General features: G+C 52.1%; 1 protein-coding gene across 8 annotated transcripts in view; it reads left to right on the forward strand.

Annotated features, from left to right (window-relative positions):
- Nucleotides 1-500: 500 nt before the first annotated feature.
- MYO18A (myosin XVIIIA) overlaps nt 501-17,687 on the forward strand; it is an 83,486-nt gene continuing 66,299 nt past the window's right edge. For 6 of the 8 annotated variants that reach the window (XM_012726228.1, XM_012726233.1, XM_012726230.1 and 3 more), the window contains exon 1: nt 514-1,581. In XM_012726228.1, coding sequence (XP_012581682.1) covers nt 592-1,581 — 990 coding nt within the window. In that variant the 5' untranslated portion in view covers nt 514-591. Of the gene's footprint in view, nt 1,582-17,687 lie in introns of all 8 variants that reach the window. The other 2 variants (XM_004684839.1, XM_004684840.1) reach the window with 1 other exon arrangement.

Consider the following 17,687-nt stretch of genomic DNA (forward strand, 5'->3'; position numbering starts at 1 on the left):
GACTGTGGAGTCTGGCTTTGACAACTTCATGTAAACTTTTGTAAAGTGGGGTTAATAATAGTCCCACCCACAGTAATGTTATGAATATTAAATTTTTAAAAAGATTTATTTGTGCATACAGAACTGGGGTACAAGCCAGAGGTGCAGGGGTGGTGAGAGGACTCACCAGAGACAGAGTGGGGAGCAGAACAGGCAGATTGGTGAAGTACACTGCTGAGGGGAGCAGCAGGTGGGTCAGGAGAGGTCTGCTGCACCATCTGGGTCAGCTCCCTGGCCGAGGATCGAACTTGTGCTGAAGCGGCTGTGGCTAGCTTGGTACAGTGCTTTAACCCGTTGTGCCACCAGGGAGGACCCATAAGGATTAAATTAACTGAGACGTTATTGTGTCAAACAGAGCTCTTGGCACATGGCTAACTCTTAGGAGTAGCTGTGCTCACTCAGCCATGCCTGGACTGGAGACATAGGAAGAGGCTCTGTTTGAATGACTTTTTTCCTCTGTTTCTGTTTGCAGCAGCAAGGTGGAATTACAAGACCCTGTGCTGAGCACCTGTAACCCTCTGGGGGTCTCACCCCTGAAAACAGCACCCCACCATGTTTAACCTCATGAAGAAAGACAAGGACAAAGATGGCGGGCGGAAGAAGGAGAAAAAGGAGAAAAAGGAGCGGATGTCAGCAGCAGAGCTGCGGAGCCTGGAGGAGATGAGCCTGCGACGAGGCTTCTTCAACCTGAACCGCTCCTCTAAGCGGGAGTCCAAGACTCGCCTGGAGATCTCCAACCCCATCCCCATCAAGGTAGCGAGCGGCTCCGACCTGCACCTGACTGACATTGACTCCGACAGCAACCGGGGCAGCGTCATCCTGGACTCGGGCCACCTAAGCACAGCCAGCTCCAGTGATGACCTCAAGGGCGAGGAGGGCAGTTTCCGTGGCTCTGTGCTGCAGCGAGCAGCCAAGTTCGGCTCCCTGGCCAAGCAGAACTCACAGATGATCGTCAAGCGCTTCTCCTTCTCCCAGCGTAGCCGTGATGAGAGTGCCTCGGAGACCTCCACCCCCTCCGAGCACTCTGCAGCCCCATCCCCACAGGTGGAGGTGAGGACTCTAGAGGGACAGCTGATGCATCCTGGCTCAGGCGTCCCTCGGCCAGGGCCTCGGTCCCGAGTCCCCGAGCTGGTAACTAAAAGGTTCCCAGCTGACTTACGCTTACCGCCTGTGGTGCCTCCGCCAGCCCCTGTCCTCCGCGAGCTGGAGCTGCAGCGTCGGCCCACTGGAGACTTTGGTTTCTCTCTGCGCCGCACGACCATGCTGGACCGGGGCTCGGAGGGCCAGGTCTTTCGAAGGGTGGTTCACTTTGCTGAGCCTGGTGCGGGCACCAAGGACCTGGCCCTGGGGCTAGTGCCTGGTGATCGTCTGGTGGAGATTAACGGGCACAACGTGGAAAGCAAGCCCCGGGATGAGATTGTGGAGATGATCCGGCAGTCCGGGGACAGCGTGCGGCTCAAGGTGCAGCCTATCCCGGAGCTCAGCGAGCTTAGCCGGAGCTGGCTGCGGAGTGGCGAGGGACCCCGCAGGGAGCCAGCCAATGTGAGTGTTCTCCCTGGGCAGCCGGGCGCCAGCAGGGATTGGAAATGCTGGCATCTCTTGTGATTGCACATGGGCGGATGGTTGGGGGACCCAAGAGCGGCACCGAGAGTCTAGCAAGCGTGTACAGGGTGAAACTGTGCCACTCTTTGGGCTCCAGGGACAACGTACCTGGTGAGGAGGAGTCACCTGGGGTGTCGGGTGATACACCCCGAACAAACTTTGTGATACGAGGGTGGATTAGGGGTTTGCGCACCACATTTCTGAGGCCTACATTGGTGTGGAGGCTAACAGATGCCACTTCCAGATATGACAGTTTGGACTAAAATAGAGTATTCCATGTTATTTGGATATTGGAGATGAAAAGGGCAAATTATTTCAAATCTGGGATGTATGCTGCTTAGTTGTTACTTCTAGGGAGGTGACCTCAGACCTCCTTTTGAAAACCATAGTAGTTTAGATTTTTATCCCAAATGGGACCATTGTAGGATTTGAATCAGGGGAGTGGCTGGCCTGATTTATAAAGTTCACCTGGGCTGCAAGAGCCTTTACTACCTCTCCTGGAAGAAGAAAAGTCATGGCCTGGAAAAGCAGCAGGTACCAAGCCCTACAGAGAGAGATAACTTTAACTATCTCTGAGACTCCAGCTGTTACCCTGCCCACACAAAAGGGGCATGGAAGGGCTTGGCATGGCGGTGGGTGGGAAGCGATTCAGATTAGAGCTATGAGCAAGGCTCTAGGAGCATGGAGCTCTCACACCTCAGTGGACCTGTTGATAGGGTGGCCACGTACCAATCTGGAATCTTCTGCCTGGAGACAGAGCATGAAGGACAAATGGGCCTCTGGCCATCCCTCTCTCCAGCTGTGGTTTTAGGACTGTGCAGAGCTAGCGCCTACAGCCTGAGCAGTGCACAGCCTGGCCAGGACCTGTCAGCACTAAGTGCCCGGCCAGATGTATCAGACTCCGAAGTGGGAGGAAATGCTAAGGAAACAAGCAGAGTCCCAGACCTGGCTTTCTGCTGGGAGGGGAGGTGGATGCTCAGGGTGACTCCAGCCTAGCAGCTTACTGGCCTGGAAGGCAGGAGCGGCAGGGTCAGGCTCTGGCAGGAAGCATGGAGTTGGGTCCCAGGCCTTCCTGTTCTCTGGGACCGGTGGGGTCAGGCAGCTTTGTTAGGCAGGAAGGGGTAGTAGGGAGTGAACCTGTTGTGGAATCCAGGGGAGGACCCACACATCAGGCATCTACTGTGCTTTAGTCACCAGGCTAGCCGACCTCAGGGGACCCCAGTGTAGGGAGAATCGTCTTTACCTCAGAAACAAAGATCGTGCCCTGTTGCATTGTCTGTGTACTTTTTCCCAGACTAGCATTGCTTTTAACAGATGGAATTTTCTTCTTAAAGAATGAATCCCCTAGGGGACTGTTGCCTGCTCCCTGCTGAACCACAGGATAGGCCCCCTCGGGGCCCTGGGCCTGGCATTCCAGATGCTGTTTAGTTTTCTCTTTATAGCATAGGAATCATCCTGGCATCTCATATTTCCCAGCCACCCTCCCTACAAAACTAGTTGCCGCTTCCCCATCCCTGGGGAAGTGGATGGTTTAGCGGTAGAGGTCCTGGTGGAGTCTGCATTACAGCTGGTGTCTCTGAAAGGCTGGCTGGCTCTCTCCCCCATGGCCATGCCCAGCTGGTACCCAGAGGGCTTCTTTTGCAGACTGATGCCTGGGTGATCTAGCAGAGGACAGAGCAGAAAACCCCTTCTCCTCTGTCTTTAGGCCCATCTGACAGGACAAGAGGCCTAGGCTGAGACAAGCCCCTTGTCTTTCCCGAGCCAGTGGGTGGTGGGACTGTGCTACAGCAGAGGAGCTGTAGAGTGTGCGCCCCACTCCTTGGGACAGGCCGGGAGCGACGAGGGAGTGCTTCAGCCTCTTCTGTGGCTCTCGTCCTCTATCTTGTCCTTTTCCTCCCACTCTGACTCCTGCTCCTTTCTTGGCAACAGTTCTAATCTCAGTTCCATGCCAAGAAGAGAATCTTCCTACCTCCTCCTGGCTCCTGGGTGGGGTACCCTGACAACTCTAGCCCCAGGGGGACAGCTCCTGGCGGCCACCCTGTCCGCTAGGCCATCCATCAACTATGTCCGCACGTTTCCTGTCCCCAGGGAGGTCTGAGGGAGCCAGCTAGCCATCTGTTTTCTTTCTGCACCCAGATGGGCGCCAGGCGGGTGACTCTCTCCATGGCCTTTCAGGAGGTCCCAGGAAGAGACAGCCCCTCAGGTTTCTGCCTCACATGGTATGGCCCAGGAGGGGGCACCGTCTTCCCGTGTCCCCCATAGTTGCTAGCCAAGGTTCTATTGGGATTAGGGGCGAGCCACAGTCGGGTGGATTTTAGACCTGGTAGAAATCACTCATCAGGTCTGAGAGAAGTAGCTCTTCTTTCTATGATCCATCTTTCTGCTCACCTACCTGTTAAACAAACATTCACTGAGTGCATACTATGTGCTAGGTTCTGGGATCCAGCCGTGAGCAGCAGAAAATCCTAGTCCTAGAAAATGTATCGTCTAATGGGGGAGAAGCTCAAGAAGCTCAAGTAGTGGACACTGACACGACTGTTTGCAAAGCTCAATGACGGGGGCTGGTACAAGTTCCTAGAGTGCACAGAAGACAGGCTGCAGATGTCATCTTGGGAGTAATGGGGGCAGGCATCTGGGTAGATGAATAAAGGAAAGGCAAGTAGGAGGGGGAGGCTGTAATGGACAAATACCAAGGCCTAGAGGTTAGGTAGTAGGCTGGGGGCTAGCGTGTGGGAAATGTATATTAAGAGAAGCTGCAGAAGAGGCAAGCGGGGCCAGGTCACCAAGGCCCTTGTGAGGCCGGCTAAGGAATGTGAACTTTAACCTGAGGGCACGGGGGCAGTTTAGTCAGTGATTGTAGGAGTACATTTCAGAAAATCTCTGACTGCTTTTGGGGAATGCTTTCAGGTGCAGCAAGGATAGCTATGGGGAGAATAGTGGGAGCTGTTACAAGAGCCCTAGAAGAATGAATGGGGGCCTGAATTTGGGTAGAAGCAGTGGAGAGAGGGAGGTGTAGCTATGAGCACCTGACATAGACTCTGGTGACTGGTGTGAGAGAGGAGGGGTCAAGTTTCACTGCCAGGTTTGGAGGGGATGTTAAGTTCTTCCCTTGGCTCCTCAAGGGACTTCTGTTTTTCGAATAATTATTTTCAAGTTTCCTAAAGGTGAAAAATTCTCTGAATCTGGTAAGCTTAGGGGAAGCATCAGTAAAGATGAGAATCTTGCCAGAAAGAGAAAGAAAAATACCGGATGGTTTCACTCATAGCAGGAGTATAATGGTCCAGGCGAGAAAATAAGAATAATGAACAGCCATACACCAGAGTCATTTTGTGGGGGTGGAGTGGGGAATGGGATCAAAAATGGGGGGAGAGGGAGGGAAGTGCACGGGATTATGGTAATGGCACACAGGTGACTCAGTGATGGGAAACCTGCGGGGATTACAACTGAGATGAAAAAAAAAAGTACAAAATGATGTAAAAATAAACTGTTATATTATTTAAAAAAAAAAAAAGATGAGGATCTTAAACCTCTAGTTTCATATTTGGGTGGAAAGTCAGTGCCTGTCGAGGTGGGGTAGCAGCTGGGTGGGGATGAGGGCCTGGGAGAGAGGAGAGCTGGTCCCCTCTGTTTTGTCCTCAGTAGGTTTGTGGTGGAGAGCAGCTGGGTTCTCTGGGAAAGGAGGTTGTCAACAGACCTTGGCCACTGCAGGTGTCTCCCTGCGTGAAGAGTCAGAGGAGATGGCCTGCATGGGCACCTTACCCAGAAAGCACCACTTCCTTGAGCTTCTGAGGACTCGGTGGGAGAGGAGAGGGTGTAAAGGAAGGCTTCTATCCCGCCCCGTCGAGCCTATTCCTTGAGTCCTCTGGAGCTGTCGGCCATTTACCTGAGATCTATGAGCTAGTTTCCTCTGTTGGGCCTTGAGACTTATACTGAAAGGTTGTAAAGTTTCTAAGAGGTCTTAAGAGGTTTCTTTAGATGTCTGTCTAAATCACCTCCATGTTCAGGAGAATGTGGGAAAGGACATGTTAGAATGGAAAGTGCATGGGCTTGGAGCCAGAAAGACCTGTGTTTGAGTCTTAACAGTCACTAAACTTTCTACTTACTCCCTTAAACATATTTTCACTTATTTCCTTGAACATTTTACTTATTCCCTCAAGTATTTTTTTAAGATTTATTTTTTATTTATGCATGTATATAAGAACTGGGGTGTAGGCCAGAAGTGCAGGGGTGAGAGTAGTCATCAGGGACAGAGTGGGGAGCAGACCAGGTGGATCTACTGAAATACACTGCTGAGAAGAGCAGTGGGCGAGACAGGAGAGGTCTGCTGTGCCATGTGGGTCAGCTTTCTGACTGGGGATCAAACTCATGCGTTAGTGGTTGCTGATAGCTTGATGGCACTGAGACTTTAACCCCTGAGCCACCAGGGAAGCGCTATTTCCTTAGGTGTTTAATGAAGTCCATTAAAGGACCAAGCGCTGTACTGGACACTAGCAGATTAAATAATGTATATGTCCTTGAGGAAACATAGACCTCAGTAAAGAAATGCAGTCAAGCACCATACCTGTTGTCATAGAAGTCTGTCGGGGTAGAGGGGTGTTAGGAGGACATAACCAGTTCTGTCTAAGGGTGACAGAGGCGTGGCCATTAAGAGGGGTCTTTGAGAAGAAATGAGCCTTGATCTCTATAAATCACCTTATTTTCTATCTTCCTCAAATTTGAGAAGGCTAATCAGAGAAGAATGTACCCCCAATTAACTCATTATCTCTGAGAAGAGGAAAGGAAAGGCTTGTTTTTTATTTGGTATGCTCTTTTTTGTGGGTCTTTATATAAGATAGCATGTTCCTGTATTGGATGAGATAACCCACAAAGATTGATACCCTTTTCTCTTTCCAGTCCCTGGAGATATCCAGGGAAGATAATTTTGCAGCCCCCTAAATTAATCCATCCTGTTGCTCTCCTGTCCTTGCTTCTGGCCCAGTGAGGCACTCGTATAGCTCTATCCTAAAGATAGCCAGTAGAGGGGAAAGATGAGCTGCTGGGTGCAGAGTCTTGGAGCTCAGCTTCTCATGCCTGCAGGCATGGTCATTAGCAGCCTTGCCGGAGACAGGCCAGTCAGGGTTGCCCGCATCTGAGAGAAAGGCACGGACTCTGCATGGTAAAAGCCTTGGACCCAGAGGCAGAAACTCTCTGAGCCCCATTAACCTTGTCTCCAGAACTCTGGGCGCTGTCAGCAGCGGGGCCTGAAGAATCCCAAAGGGACACAAAATTGTAGTGTTTCCAGGTTGGCCAGATGTGCTTTAGAGCAGTGAGTTTGCTCAGGGGCTTTTGATGGCAGTGGAACAGTTGAATGTGGTCTGGGCTCCCTGTTCTATAATACTTCTGTTCTTAATATCACTCAAATGACCCTTGAAGGGGTTTTTGCTTTTTGTTTTAAATATGAAGTTTTTACTTCATTTTGTGCCAAAACTTCAGGAACTTCTGGCATCAGTCTCTCATCAGAGAGCTCTGGCTCGGGGGCTCAGAGTGGAACCCCAAAACCAAGTCTTTTGGTAATGACACCTACCCAGTGTCATTCTCATGCCCAAGGGCATGAGAACTGGTGGGTTAAAAGTCTTTGGAAGCATTCTGGAGGGTTATCTAATATGGATTCGGGACCGGCAGGACAGGGAGTTGCACTGGGCCATTTCTATCCTGCTAGATCTCTCTGCTCTGTCCTCAAAGGCTTCATTCTGCCTTTTCCTCAATGAGATGTTAGATGAACTGTAGCCCCAGAGTGCCATGGCCACCCGGCCTGTGGGTGCTGGGCTCAGTGCCCAGGCCACATTGAACTGGGTGTGGGTACATGTCATGGTCATTGGTTGTTTTTGCCGGCACAGCTTGGAGCCTGATGTGGGGGCGGGGCCTCGGTTGAGCTAGTAGGCCAGGCCAGCGGCCCTCCAGCCCACTGATACCCCTGGCCACCCTGTCCTCTGCTCCCTTCTAATCGCTCTTATTTACTTTGAAACGGTTCTGGAAAATACCAGATATGCAAACACTGAGACTGGGGTGGGTGAGGAGTGGGGTGAAGGGGAGTTTGTGGCGGGTGGGAACACAACTATTTTAAAAATGCTGCAAATCTCTACAGCGTTTCCCAGAAACCACAAGCACGAGTTCTGCCTGCCAGCAGGGCTCCTGCCACCCCACTACGCTGAGCTGCTGGATTCGCCTCTCTGTAGCCTGGGGTGGAGAGCAGCGTCTGTGGGGGTGGGGACCAGTGACCCAGTTGACATGGGGGCTCCCCTGCTGCCTGGGCAGGCTGCCTGGCACCTCCATTGTCAGTTCTGCGTAGAGGGTATGGATGTGCCTCAGGCATCCGGCAGCACTGTGGGTGCCCAGCATGCCAGACGGGCACTGCAGAGAATGGAGTCTTCATGGCCCCCTACTTCCTGCTGTGCAGTTTTTTTGGGGGGGCCCAGCCAACCCTGGAGTCCTACATGGTGTTTGGCATCAGCTTTTGTTCTGTTAAATACAGGGACAGTGTCAGCAAAACTTATTTTTTCAGTTGTTGGCCTACTTTGGTTGGGAAGCTATTTCCTTAGACCTGGGTCACCACTCCGGCTCCTTCATCTCCTGCCACATGTTCCTCACTATCAGGGCATGGCACTCTGCCCTGGCACAGCCTCTTTGGGCAGACTCAGGGGTAAGGAAGGATATAGGGTAGGGTGTTTGCCCAGTGTTCTGCATGGCACCTAGTTCTAGTATGGTGCATAGCACATATATGCTCCCTAAGTAGTAGTAGGGAGCACCAGCAAGTAGATCCAGCGGGACAGAAATGCACTGAAGGAAGGCCATGGAAAGTAGCAGCCAGGATGAGGACCATCACTGGTGTTCACTGTCTGCTGGGCCCTGTTCTAGATGTTTTTCATATATTAACTCCTTTACTTTTCCTAAGCACACTACAAAGTAGGTATTGTCAGAATCTCAATTTCACAGATGAGGAAACTGGATTACAGAGAGATCAAGGTTAAGTAAGATGCCCAGGGCTTCACTGCTGTTCAGTGATTTGTTGGGATTTGAACTCGGCATCAGTGTCTTGCTCCACACTGTTGTGCTGGGGAGGGGAGGGCAGCACCTGGATGTCCATAGGCATCTGCTGCCCAGCCCAGGCCTGCCCCTTCTGACTCCTGCTGCCTCTGTCAAGGCCTCTTCCCAGAGGGATGGGGGAGCTAGGAGTGACTTGTTCTGTGGATTAGTCAGAAGAAGTGAGCCCAGAGGGCAGCCAGTGGGATTTAATCTTGTAGGAACCTGGGGGGTTACTGAAGAGTGGCCGACAGAAGCTGAAGAGAAGCAGAGGCTCTCTGGGCAGCATTTGGGTGTGGTCTCCAACCCCATCTGAATTGGGCTGCCTGGCTGTGGTCCCCTCACCTGTGCGCTTAAAGGGACTTGTAAGATTCAGCTGCAGACCCACACAAAAAGGTTAATAATGGGTTTATTTACAAGAGAAAGGGAAATTAATAACTCAGGGAAAGAGAGAGATAAGTTGGTTAATGCGTCCTACCAGTTCCACTGACCTGGAATCCCAATAACACAATGAAAGCTGGAGAAAAGCCAAGAGACAGCCTGAGCCACGAGGCCAAGAGACCCCCTAAAGCCCACCTGTCTGGTTTTATATCCAAACATGGCTGCTTAACTCCACCCTCAGAACCCCAGCAGTGCTCCCTTTGGTGAGGCTGGGATTTGTAGTTCCAGTGTCTGGGGTGGTGGGGTGGTGTCCACAAAATCCGTATCTGGCGCCCCCTCACCTTATCATCTTACCAGTACTGATTGCCATTGCACCTGGGTTGGCAGGGTCCCGAGAGTCGCCTCTGACCAGGAACAGAGATGTTGCACGGGGCCTGGACTCTGCTGCCCCCAGGCATGCACTGTGGGAGCCAGGGGGAGGGCGAGGGCCTAGCAGGTAGAAGTCTCTTTGACTTCTACCGTTGAGTCCCTGCTGTTCCTTCTGTCTGTGGCGCTTTCCCCTGCCCCTCTCATACTCATTGGCCCCAGCTTGAATATCACTCCCTCTGGGAAGCCTTCTCCAGTCCTCTCAGACTGTGTTTGTTCTGCATCCCAGCCTCGTACACCACTCTCCGTCAAAACACATCAAAAGTTTCATTAATTAGTTACCCAATTATTTCCCCAATGTTAGAACACTTCAAAAGTGGCTATTTGTTAAAGGAAAGACAGTGGTTCTCTAGTCCAGACCTGGTTTTCCATTCTGTCTGGTTTTCCCCCATTTAGCTCCATTTTGGATCCTAGAGCTCTCCCCCTTCCTCCCCACTGGCCTGGTGACTTGTCTGCAGTCTACAGGCATGTTTTGCCTTCTCCCCCAACTCAGTTTCTTGTATGCTGGGGAACTTGGCACCCCCCACAGAAGGCAAGGAAGGATGGGCTGGAGGCACCAAAAGCAAAAGCCTGGAAAAGGGGGTCCAAAGGGGCATCCTGAGGACTGCCTGCCCCTCCACTGGAGCCCCCAGGAATGTACCAGGTTGGGTGAGAGGCGAATATGGGGTCACACAGTGTCCCACCAGGGGGCTTTGGAGGAATGCGCCCTCTTACAGGCTGCAGGTCTCTGAGGGGGTGGAATGTTGCTCGGCAGGACACAAAGCTTCCTCTTCCCTCTGCCACTTTCCCTGGGCTGCTGTGTGCTGGAATGTCAGCAGGCTGGGAATTTTCACAGTAAGGATTTTTCCTAGTCAGAGCAACAGATTCCAGCTGGTGCCTGGGGACAGCTCCTGCGCGGAGAGGGGCTGTTGGAGAGGGCAGGAGGAAATGCTAGGGCAGCCGGAACAGCTCTGCCCCAGGCCCGGGCTCGGTTCCCATTCTCTCTGAGGAGGCAAGCATGTCTTCCCCACTGGGTCAGACCAGGGGGCCCTGGGCTGCAGGAGCTGTGGGGTTCAGGAGAGGCAGTGGGAGGCCTTGGGGAACAGAGCGTCCACTTCATTGAGAAGGGACATGGCTGGATCTCGAAGACCTTGCTTCCTGCAACCAGTACATGAGTCAGGAAGGGGAGCTGCCTCAGATTCCATCGTCAGGTGGGGCTGTGTCTGCCAGACCCAGGTTCTCTGGTCTGTGGGGGCCACCCCCACTTTGGTAGGAAATGGCACTGCTGAGTTTGTCACCTATGATTGTCCTTCACTCTGTGGGCCCCCCAACTACCCCAGAGCCTAGCTCCCTCTCTTCTGGCCTTTCTGGCTCCTGTGCCCTTTGCCCTCTGGTTTCAGTTCCACTGGCTCCTCCCTTCCATTCCCACTTCTGTAAAGAGCTGACTCACTTCCTCCCTCCCTCACCAGCTTCTCTCCCTGCCAGGCCCTTTGGTGAGCAGGGTATCCACAGAGAGATGTCTCATAGGGCAGGCCCTGGGCTCTCTTCTCTCGCAGCAATACTCTGAGGCTGCCCCAGGATTCAGGGCAGAAGAGGGCTGGCTGTGGGAGGGAGGAGGGCCATGGCTCTGGGCTGTAGGGAAGGCCAGGTGTGAACATCCCTGGGGCCTTGGCACCATCAGGACTGGACTTCAGGAAGCCTTGAAGATCACCTGCTCCATTTCACACTGTGGACTTGATTTCGCAGATAAGAAGGTGCTGTCCCTATGATCAGGGAGCCTGTGCTTTCTCTTGAACAGAAGATATCTGCAAAGAGATAGCTCTCAGCCCAGGGTGGCATGGGTTAGAGCCAACCAGTGACGGCATCGTCAGGCAGCATGAGATAGATGGTCATGACTCCCTGTGTCACCCAGTTTCATGCCCAACCCATCAGATCAAGGGGAAGTATCTGGAGATCCCAAGGGAGCCTTTTTGGTGAGGACACGGTAGGGAAAAGTCTGATACAACTCCTCGTGTTAGTTCTTTTGCTCCTCCTCACCCCAGCCTCCCTCCTCTGTGGGCTGGTTTGATTGCAGAAGCACTGGCTTCAGAGCAGTGGAAGGCCCCTGCCCGGCTAGCTGGCTTCCACATTGCCCTGCCAGGAGCTGTCCAGGCTGCAGGAGCCCGTGTGCCTGGCACGTCAGTCACTGGGGAGCCAGCCTGTGCTGGGCCTGGCACAGCCTTGCGTCCTTGTCCACGGCGACCCAGGTTACCCAAAGGACAGCCCAGGCTGAGGCTGAGTCCCCACTCGTTTGGCCATGCATCAAGATCAATAGAGGCGTGAGGGAAACTGGGCCCACAGCCTGAGAAGCCTGGGGAGACTGCTGCGGTCTGCCTTCCTGGAATCAAGTGACCAGTAAACAGCCCTCTTCCCCTTAGCACTTGGCTTTGCCTGGCAGAACCCCCATTGCTCTGGCAGCCTACAAGGATCCTGATTCTTGCTTCCAGATTTCTGGACAATGCCTGGAATTCTTGCCTAGGTGAGGTCAAGGGCAGCTGGCAGGAATGAAGCTGAGGCTCAGAGAAGGCGAGGGGCACCAACTTGATCACCCCACCCCAAATGCCCTCCACCGCCCTCGTGGGAGGTGACCCACCCTGTGCAGGCACACAGATACTGTCTACATTCCTCTCCCAGGGCTTCTTTATTGTTCCCTGCCCTCACCCATCATTACTGGGCCCTGACCTGCCAACTCTGTAATAGGACATTCCCAAGCTTAGAAATAGCTTGGGACACACACACACAGCACTGCTGAATTTATTCTGGGTTCTTTTCTCCCAGGCCTTCCAAAGCATTTCTGTAATCAAGTCAGTGTCCTTCTAACCAACCTGTCCTAGGAAGGCTTACTTCCAACTGTAGACTTGGTCTCTGGGGCAAGGGAAGGCAGTTTCCTTACTTTTTTTTAAAAAAAGATTATTTATGCATACAGAACTGGGGTACAGGCCAGAGTTGCAGGGGCGGTGAGAGGACTCACCAGAGACAGAGCTGGGAGCAGAACAGGTAGATCGACAAAGTACACTGTGAGGGGAGCAGCAGACCGGTCAGGAGAGGTCTGCTGTGCCATGTGGGTCACCTTCAGGGCGGGGATATTGTTGCTGTAGAAACAGATGCTTGGCAAATATGAAGTTGGATCGAAGGGCTGGTTTTGGCTGTGAGAATTGCTTTCAGTTCACTTGGGGAGAAGAAAGATGAGGGTGGCAGCAAAGGCAGACAAGCCCACACACAGGGATTCAATCATGATTATGCATGTAGTGTTAACACATTGATCTGCGTTGGGTACAGCATGGACTCTGGCAATACAGTGCCTGGGTGATTCTGGGCAATTAATTTCTCTGCGCATTTTCCTCTGCAAAATAGGATTAATAACAAGTTGCAATGTTGTTTAGAGGATTAAATAAATCAATACAGACAAATCACTTAGAGTAGTGCCTGGTTTATAGAAAGAACTCAGAAGGGAATGTTATCACCATTATGAGCCTGACCCCTTGGAAATACTTGTACCTGGGAGCTTGGATCCTCTGCCTAAGAAATGCCAAAGGCTTGTAAATGACTCACTCTGGTGTGGGGAGAGGCTTTGTTCTCCTCCCCAGGACAGTGCTTTTTGCCCAAAGGACTTTTCAGGTAATATGTAAATAAGACCTAAACTAGTTCCTAAACTTATTTGGAACCTCAGAGCTAATAGCCTTTGTCTTTCATTCTCAACCTAGTCTATAGTGTGATACCAGTTTTTAAAATTGTGCTTTTTTTTTTTTTTCCTGAGAATCCCCTCAGTCAAATTCTTGGCTGATGCTAATATCTTTGGAATAACAAGCTTCTTATTACCTACTTAATTTTCAGTTGAATGAACTCCACTTTTGAGTGGTTTCTCCACAATTTATTTTGTTTCTTTACCCCTGTCTTGCTTCTGATGGTGCATCTAGCTTAGGGCTAAGCAGGAATTGAGGGTGGAACTGACACACACAGAGAGGCAGGCAGCCCTGATCTGCCCGTTCTCTGATCTGTCCTCTGTGCCTTTCATCACACATAAGAATTTGCCCAGACTCTCCCACTCAGATTTGCTATCTACTGTAGCAAAAGCCCGTAAATTCCATGCCTGTGATAGAATGTGACATTGCTCAGATCCATACCCTGCTCTCCTGTTCCCCCACAGATCCAGGGCTGGTGGACATTTTTGGGGCCTCACTAGCATGGCAAGCATGCCTGGAGTTCCTTTTCTCACCACATCCTCCTCCCCCCTCATCTTCTTATGGTTCATTGGCAATACAGGGAGGTGTCCAGTCATCACTCCACCCCCACCCCCTGCCCCAAGGCAGAACTCCTAGTATGCTGCTCGGGACAAGGCTTCATTGGCCTTATTTGCCCTTGAGAGTAGACAGTTCTGCTGGCATTTCTCTCTCTAGGAGCACTAACATCAGATGAGTCCAGCAGTCCGTGATGTGGGGAAGCCCTCAGGCCACTACATTCCAGATGACTTACCCATGAATGGTCCAGAGACTGAAGAAACAAGGCACGATTGTGTGACACTGAGGGGCTTTCTCCCAGGCCTGGGGTGTCTTGGGTTGTGGGCTGGCTTCTATTCAGCCTTGCCTTTTCAGCCCCTCTGCATCTGGCTTCTGCTCCTAGGCTGGGTGTTAAATCGCAGCTACAGCCTTTTTGGGGCCTGGGGGTCAGTCTAGGCACATGCAGACAGGAGTAAGCAGACTCTGGGGGCCAGAGGCACCACCTGAAGGAGTCTTTGGCAGGCATGGCCTGGATAAGCTGAAAAGGGGTCCTGTAGACCAGACCCGTCCCATAGGATATTCTGCAAAGATGGAAATGTTTCCTAGTCTGGGCTTTCCAACTTGGTAGCTAAGAGCCACATGTGGCTATTAAGCACTTGAAATGTGGCCAGGGAGACAGAAGAACTGAAATTTAAATTTGATTTGATTTTAATTTAATCAGATGTATGCCTAATGTTTCAGTTCTACTTCAGTTTAAATAGGCACACATGGCTAGTGATTACCATATTGAACATGCATCTGGGGTGCTCTTGAAAGCCTGTCTCCCCTTGTGGTCCCTCCACCCCACCGCGAGGCTGAGGGTGGTGACATTTTCTCTTCCTTTCAGGAAGGAAGACTTGTCCTTGGCAATGTCTACACTTCACCAACTCTGGAATCCTGATGCCCCAGGGCCAGCAGGTCCCTGGCCATGTGCCACCACAACTGGGGCAGTTTCCGCACCTGGCCAAGCATGTTTCTGCCCAGCTTTGCAACACACAGGTGCTTACATGCCCCAGTGGATTTGGCCAGGCCTATTAAGGTGGAGGGGGTGTGCTGGTAGGAAAAGTAGAAGCGTTTGCTTTTTCCTTTCTGCTTCAATGCAGATTGGGTTTGTGCTTTATTTTTACTTAAAGCTTCTAGAAACAGGCCCAATAGGGCCCCCCAGAAGTGAACACAGATTGTTGAGCACGTAATTAATGTTCCACATCTGGAGGCACCTGAGCCTTGTCTAAAGAAGCCACCCCGACATTGAGAATAAGTACCACAGGCCCCCAACCCTCGCGCCCGGAAGACATACTGATCTTTCATCTGAATCGGTGTGGCTGGCCCTTAAACAGGGTTTCCTTTTTCCTTCTGTGGAAGTAGAGAAGAGTTGTTGTTTATGTGAAGAAGAAAAGAACAATACTTCATTATGCTTATTCCTGCATGTCTGCCAGAGGGGGTGGGGAGGGGAATATCATGTATTTGGTAGACTCCGGAATGTTCCCAGTGTTGGTGGGATTTGGGGTAGGGGTGTGGAGGATTTTGGGAAATCAGCCTTAAGGCATGCCCTTGGCTTTGGGCCTTGTGGGAATCTGACAGAGCAGAAGCAGTTTGGAAATCCCCTGCAGCTGAGGCTCCTGGGGAGGAGCTGGTCTACTCTGACAGCCAGGCAGGTGGTCCCGCAGGCGGCCAGGACCTGGCTCTTACCTGAAGCGGCTTCTGGTCTTAGCAGAGAGGCAAAGTCTAGCCATCCACACTTGGGCTCTGTGCTTGCAATACCGTGTGGTGTCTGTCACTGGCTTCTGAGCAAAACTTCGAGTGTGTGAAGACAGGGATGAGCAGAGTGCCTAACACTGCCTTAGTGACCACCGCTGGGACTGACCACCCCGAACACACTGACCTTTCAGGATTGCTCAGACCACTCCCCACCACACAGGTTCAAGGCGTCCCAGGAGTCCTATTTATTCATTTTACTCCACCAGTGAGCATTTTATTGAATCCTATCATATGCAAGGGCTGCTTTGGGCCCTAGCGGTGATGAGAACAAATCAGTCTGAGCTCATCTTCGCCTCGCTTTGCCTATCCCCTGTGGGCAAGGCAAGAGGCCATCTTGTGCAAGCAGCCCCCTCGGCCCCGAGCTCCCGCGGGACTCTTGGGGGTGGGGCGGGAGGTGAAATCCCTGGGCTTTGGAGGTGCCGGCGGCCGGTGAGAAGGAGGCGGTCGCCCTCTGCTGGGCTCCGGTGGAGCTGCAGGGCGGGCTCTTGCCCAGCTCCTGACGCAAGTGCGGGGCCAGGCGCTGGCCCCGCCCCTAGGCCCCGCCCCAGGCCCCGCCCCTGCGCTGGCGTGCTGGCTCCGCCCCCCCACCCAATGTGACTCCGCTCCTGGGCTGGGGTGTCGGGGCCCAGCCCTGGGCGTGCACCTTTCGCCACCGAGTTTTTTCTCAGCCTCCTTCCTCTTCCTGCCGCAATCTCTACGCCTCTTCAGGGGGGATTGCCCTCGTCTGCTTTGGGATCTACTGGTCATCGATGCCCAATAATAATTTTTTAAATGTTTGGTACTTCAAAAGAGTACCCAACACAGTTATCTTCATAAAAGACATTGTTCACACACGTGCCCCTCCCCACAAAAGGAATGAAGGATGGATAGTACTTCGGAGGAGAGGAAAGGCACCGGTGCTGTGGTGCTGTGCAATCTCTGAAGTGGCCCTGGGAGAGACTGCATCTGGGCACCTCACTGCTTGACTACGCCCCACACCCTCAGCTAAGCACCCAGGCCCTCTCCAGCCCTGACAGCTGAGTGTTTGAAAGAGGACTGTCCTGCAGCTTCCCTGAATGAAGCACTCTAATAGTCATAGTCATATTCTGTATGTTGCAAACTAGTGATGCAAAGCACTATACAACCTGTACACACAGAGCTCAGCTTTTATACTTTTTTTAAAAAAGATTTATTTATTTATGCATACAGAGCTGGGGTACAGGCCAGAGGTGCAGGGGCAGTGAGAGGCTTCACCAGAGACAGAGTGGGGAGCAGAACAGGCAGATCGACGAAGTACACTGCTGAGGGGAGCAGCGGGCGGGTCAGGAGAGGTCTGCCGGGCCATGTAGGTCCCTCGGGGTAGGCAAGTACTGAACTTATGCAGAAGCGGCTTTAGCTTCTTAGTGCTGTGCTTTAACCCGCTGTGCCACCAGGGAGTGCCCTATACTTTTTTTTTTTTCTTTTAAGGAGTTTTAATTTAAATGGGAATTTACCTTAGAGAGTCAAACAGGGGTCAGAAGAGTACTCTTGTTAAGAGGCTGAGAAGCACCTCAGTCTCAGTGTTTTCCTGCCTAGCTCCCCCTCAGCCAGCCTCCCTCTGTCATCCTTTTTTTTTTTTGATAATGGCTTCACCCTGTGCTCCTGAAATCTTGAGCTTGAAATCTGCCAGTCTTTAGTTGCACTTCCTCCTCCTCCGACTCCCCTCAAACCCATTTCCCATCTTCCACTCTCCCCTCTCTGACTCTCTTGTCACCCTCTTCCCCATCCACTGCCAGAACCTAGGTAACCAGCCTATCTTTCATCTGGCTGGCACCTTGACCTCCTCTCTAGTCATCTTTCTGCTTCCCTGGAAATCCTCCTGTCACATCAGCACAGGTTTAACTGTGCCCCTTTAACTGTGTCTACTGAAACCTGCTGTCACTCCCTGCTGGTGGAGTGGAAGAAGCGTTCCAGCTGTGTTCCAGCCCTGGCCCTGCCACTCATAGCTTTGTGACAGTGGACTAGCCATTCAACCTCAGTTTCCCACCCCACAGTTCCCTTTCATGACACTTGCTTCCAGGATTTTGAAGAAAAATAGCCCTTCCTCGATGTGTGGCTAATGCTCAGTCTGTACCTTCTTTTTCCTCAGACTCCACCTTGCTTTTGTTTGAGGCACAGCTCTTTCAGTTG

The sequence above is a fragment of the Condylura cristata genome, unplaced genomic scaffold (assembly GCF_000260355.1).
Source record: "Condylura cristata isolate star-nosed mole 26May11 unplaced genomic scaffold, ConCri1.0 scaffold00017, whole genome shotgun sequence".
Taxonomy (NCBI): Eukaryota; Metazoa; Chordata; class Mammalia; order Eulipotyphla; family Talpidae; genus Condylura; species Condylura cristata.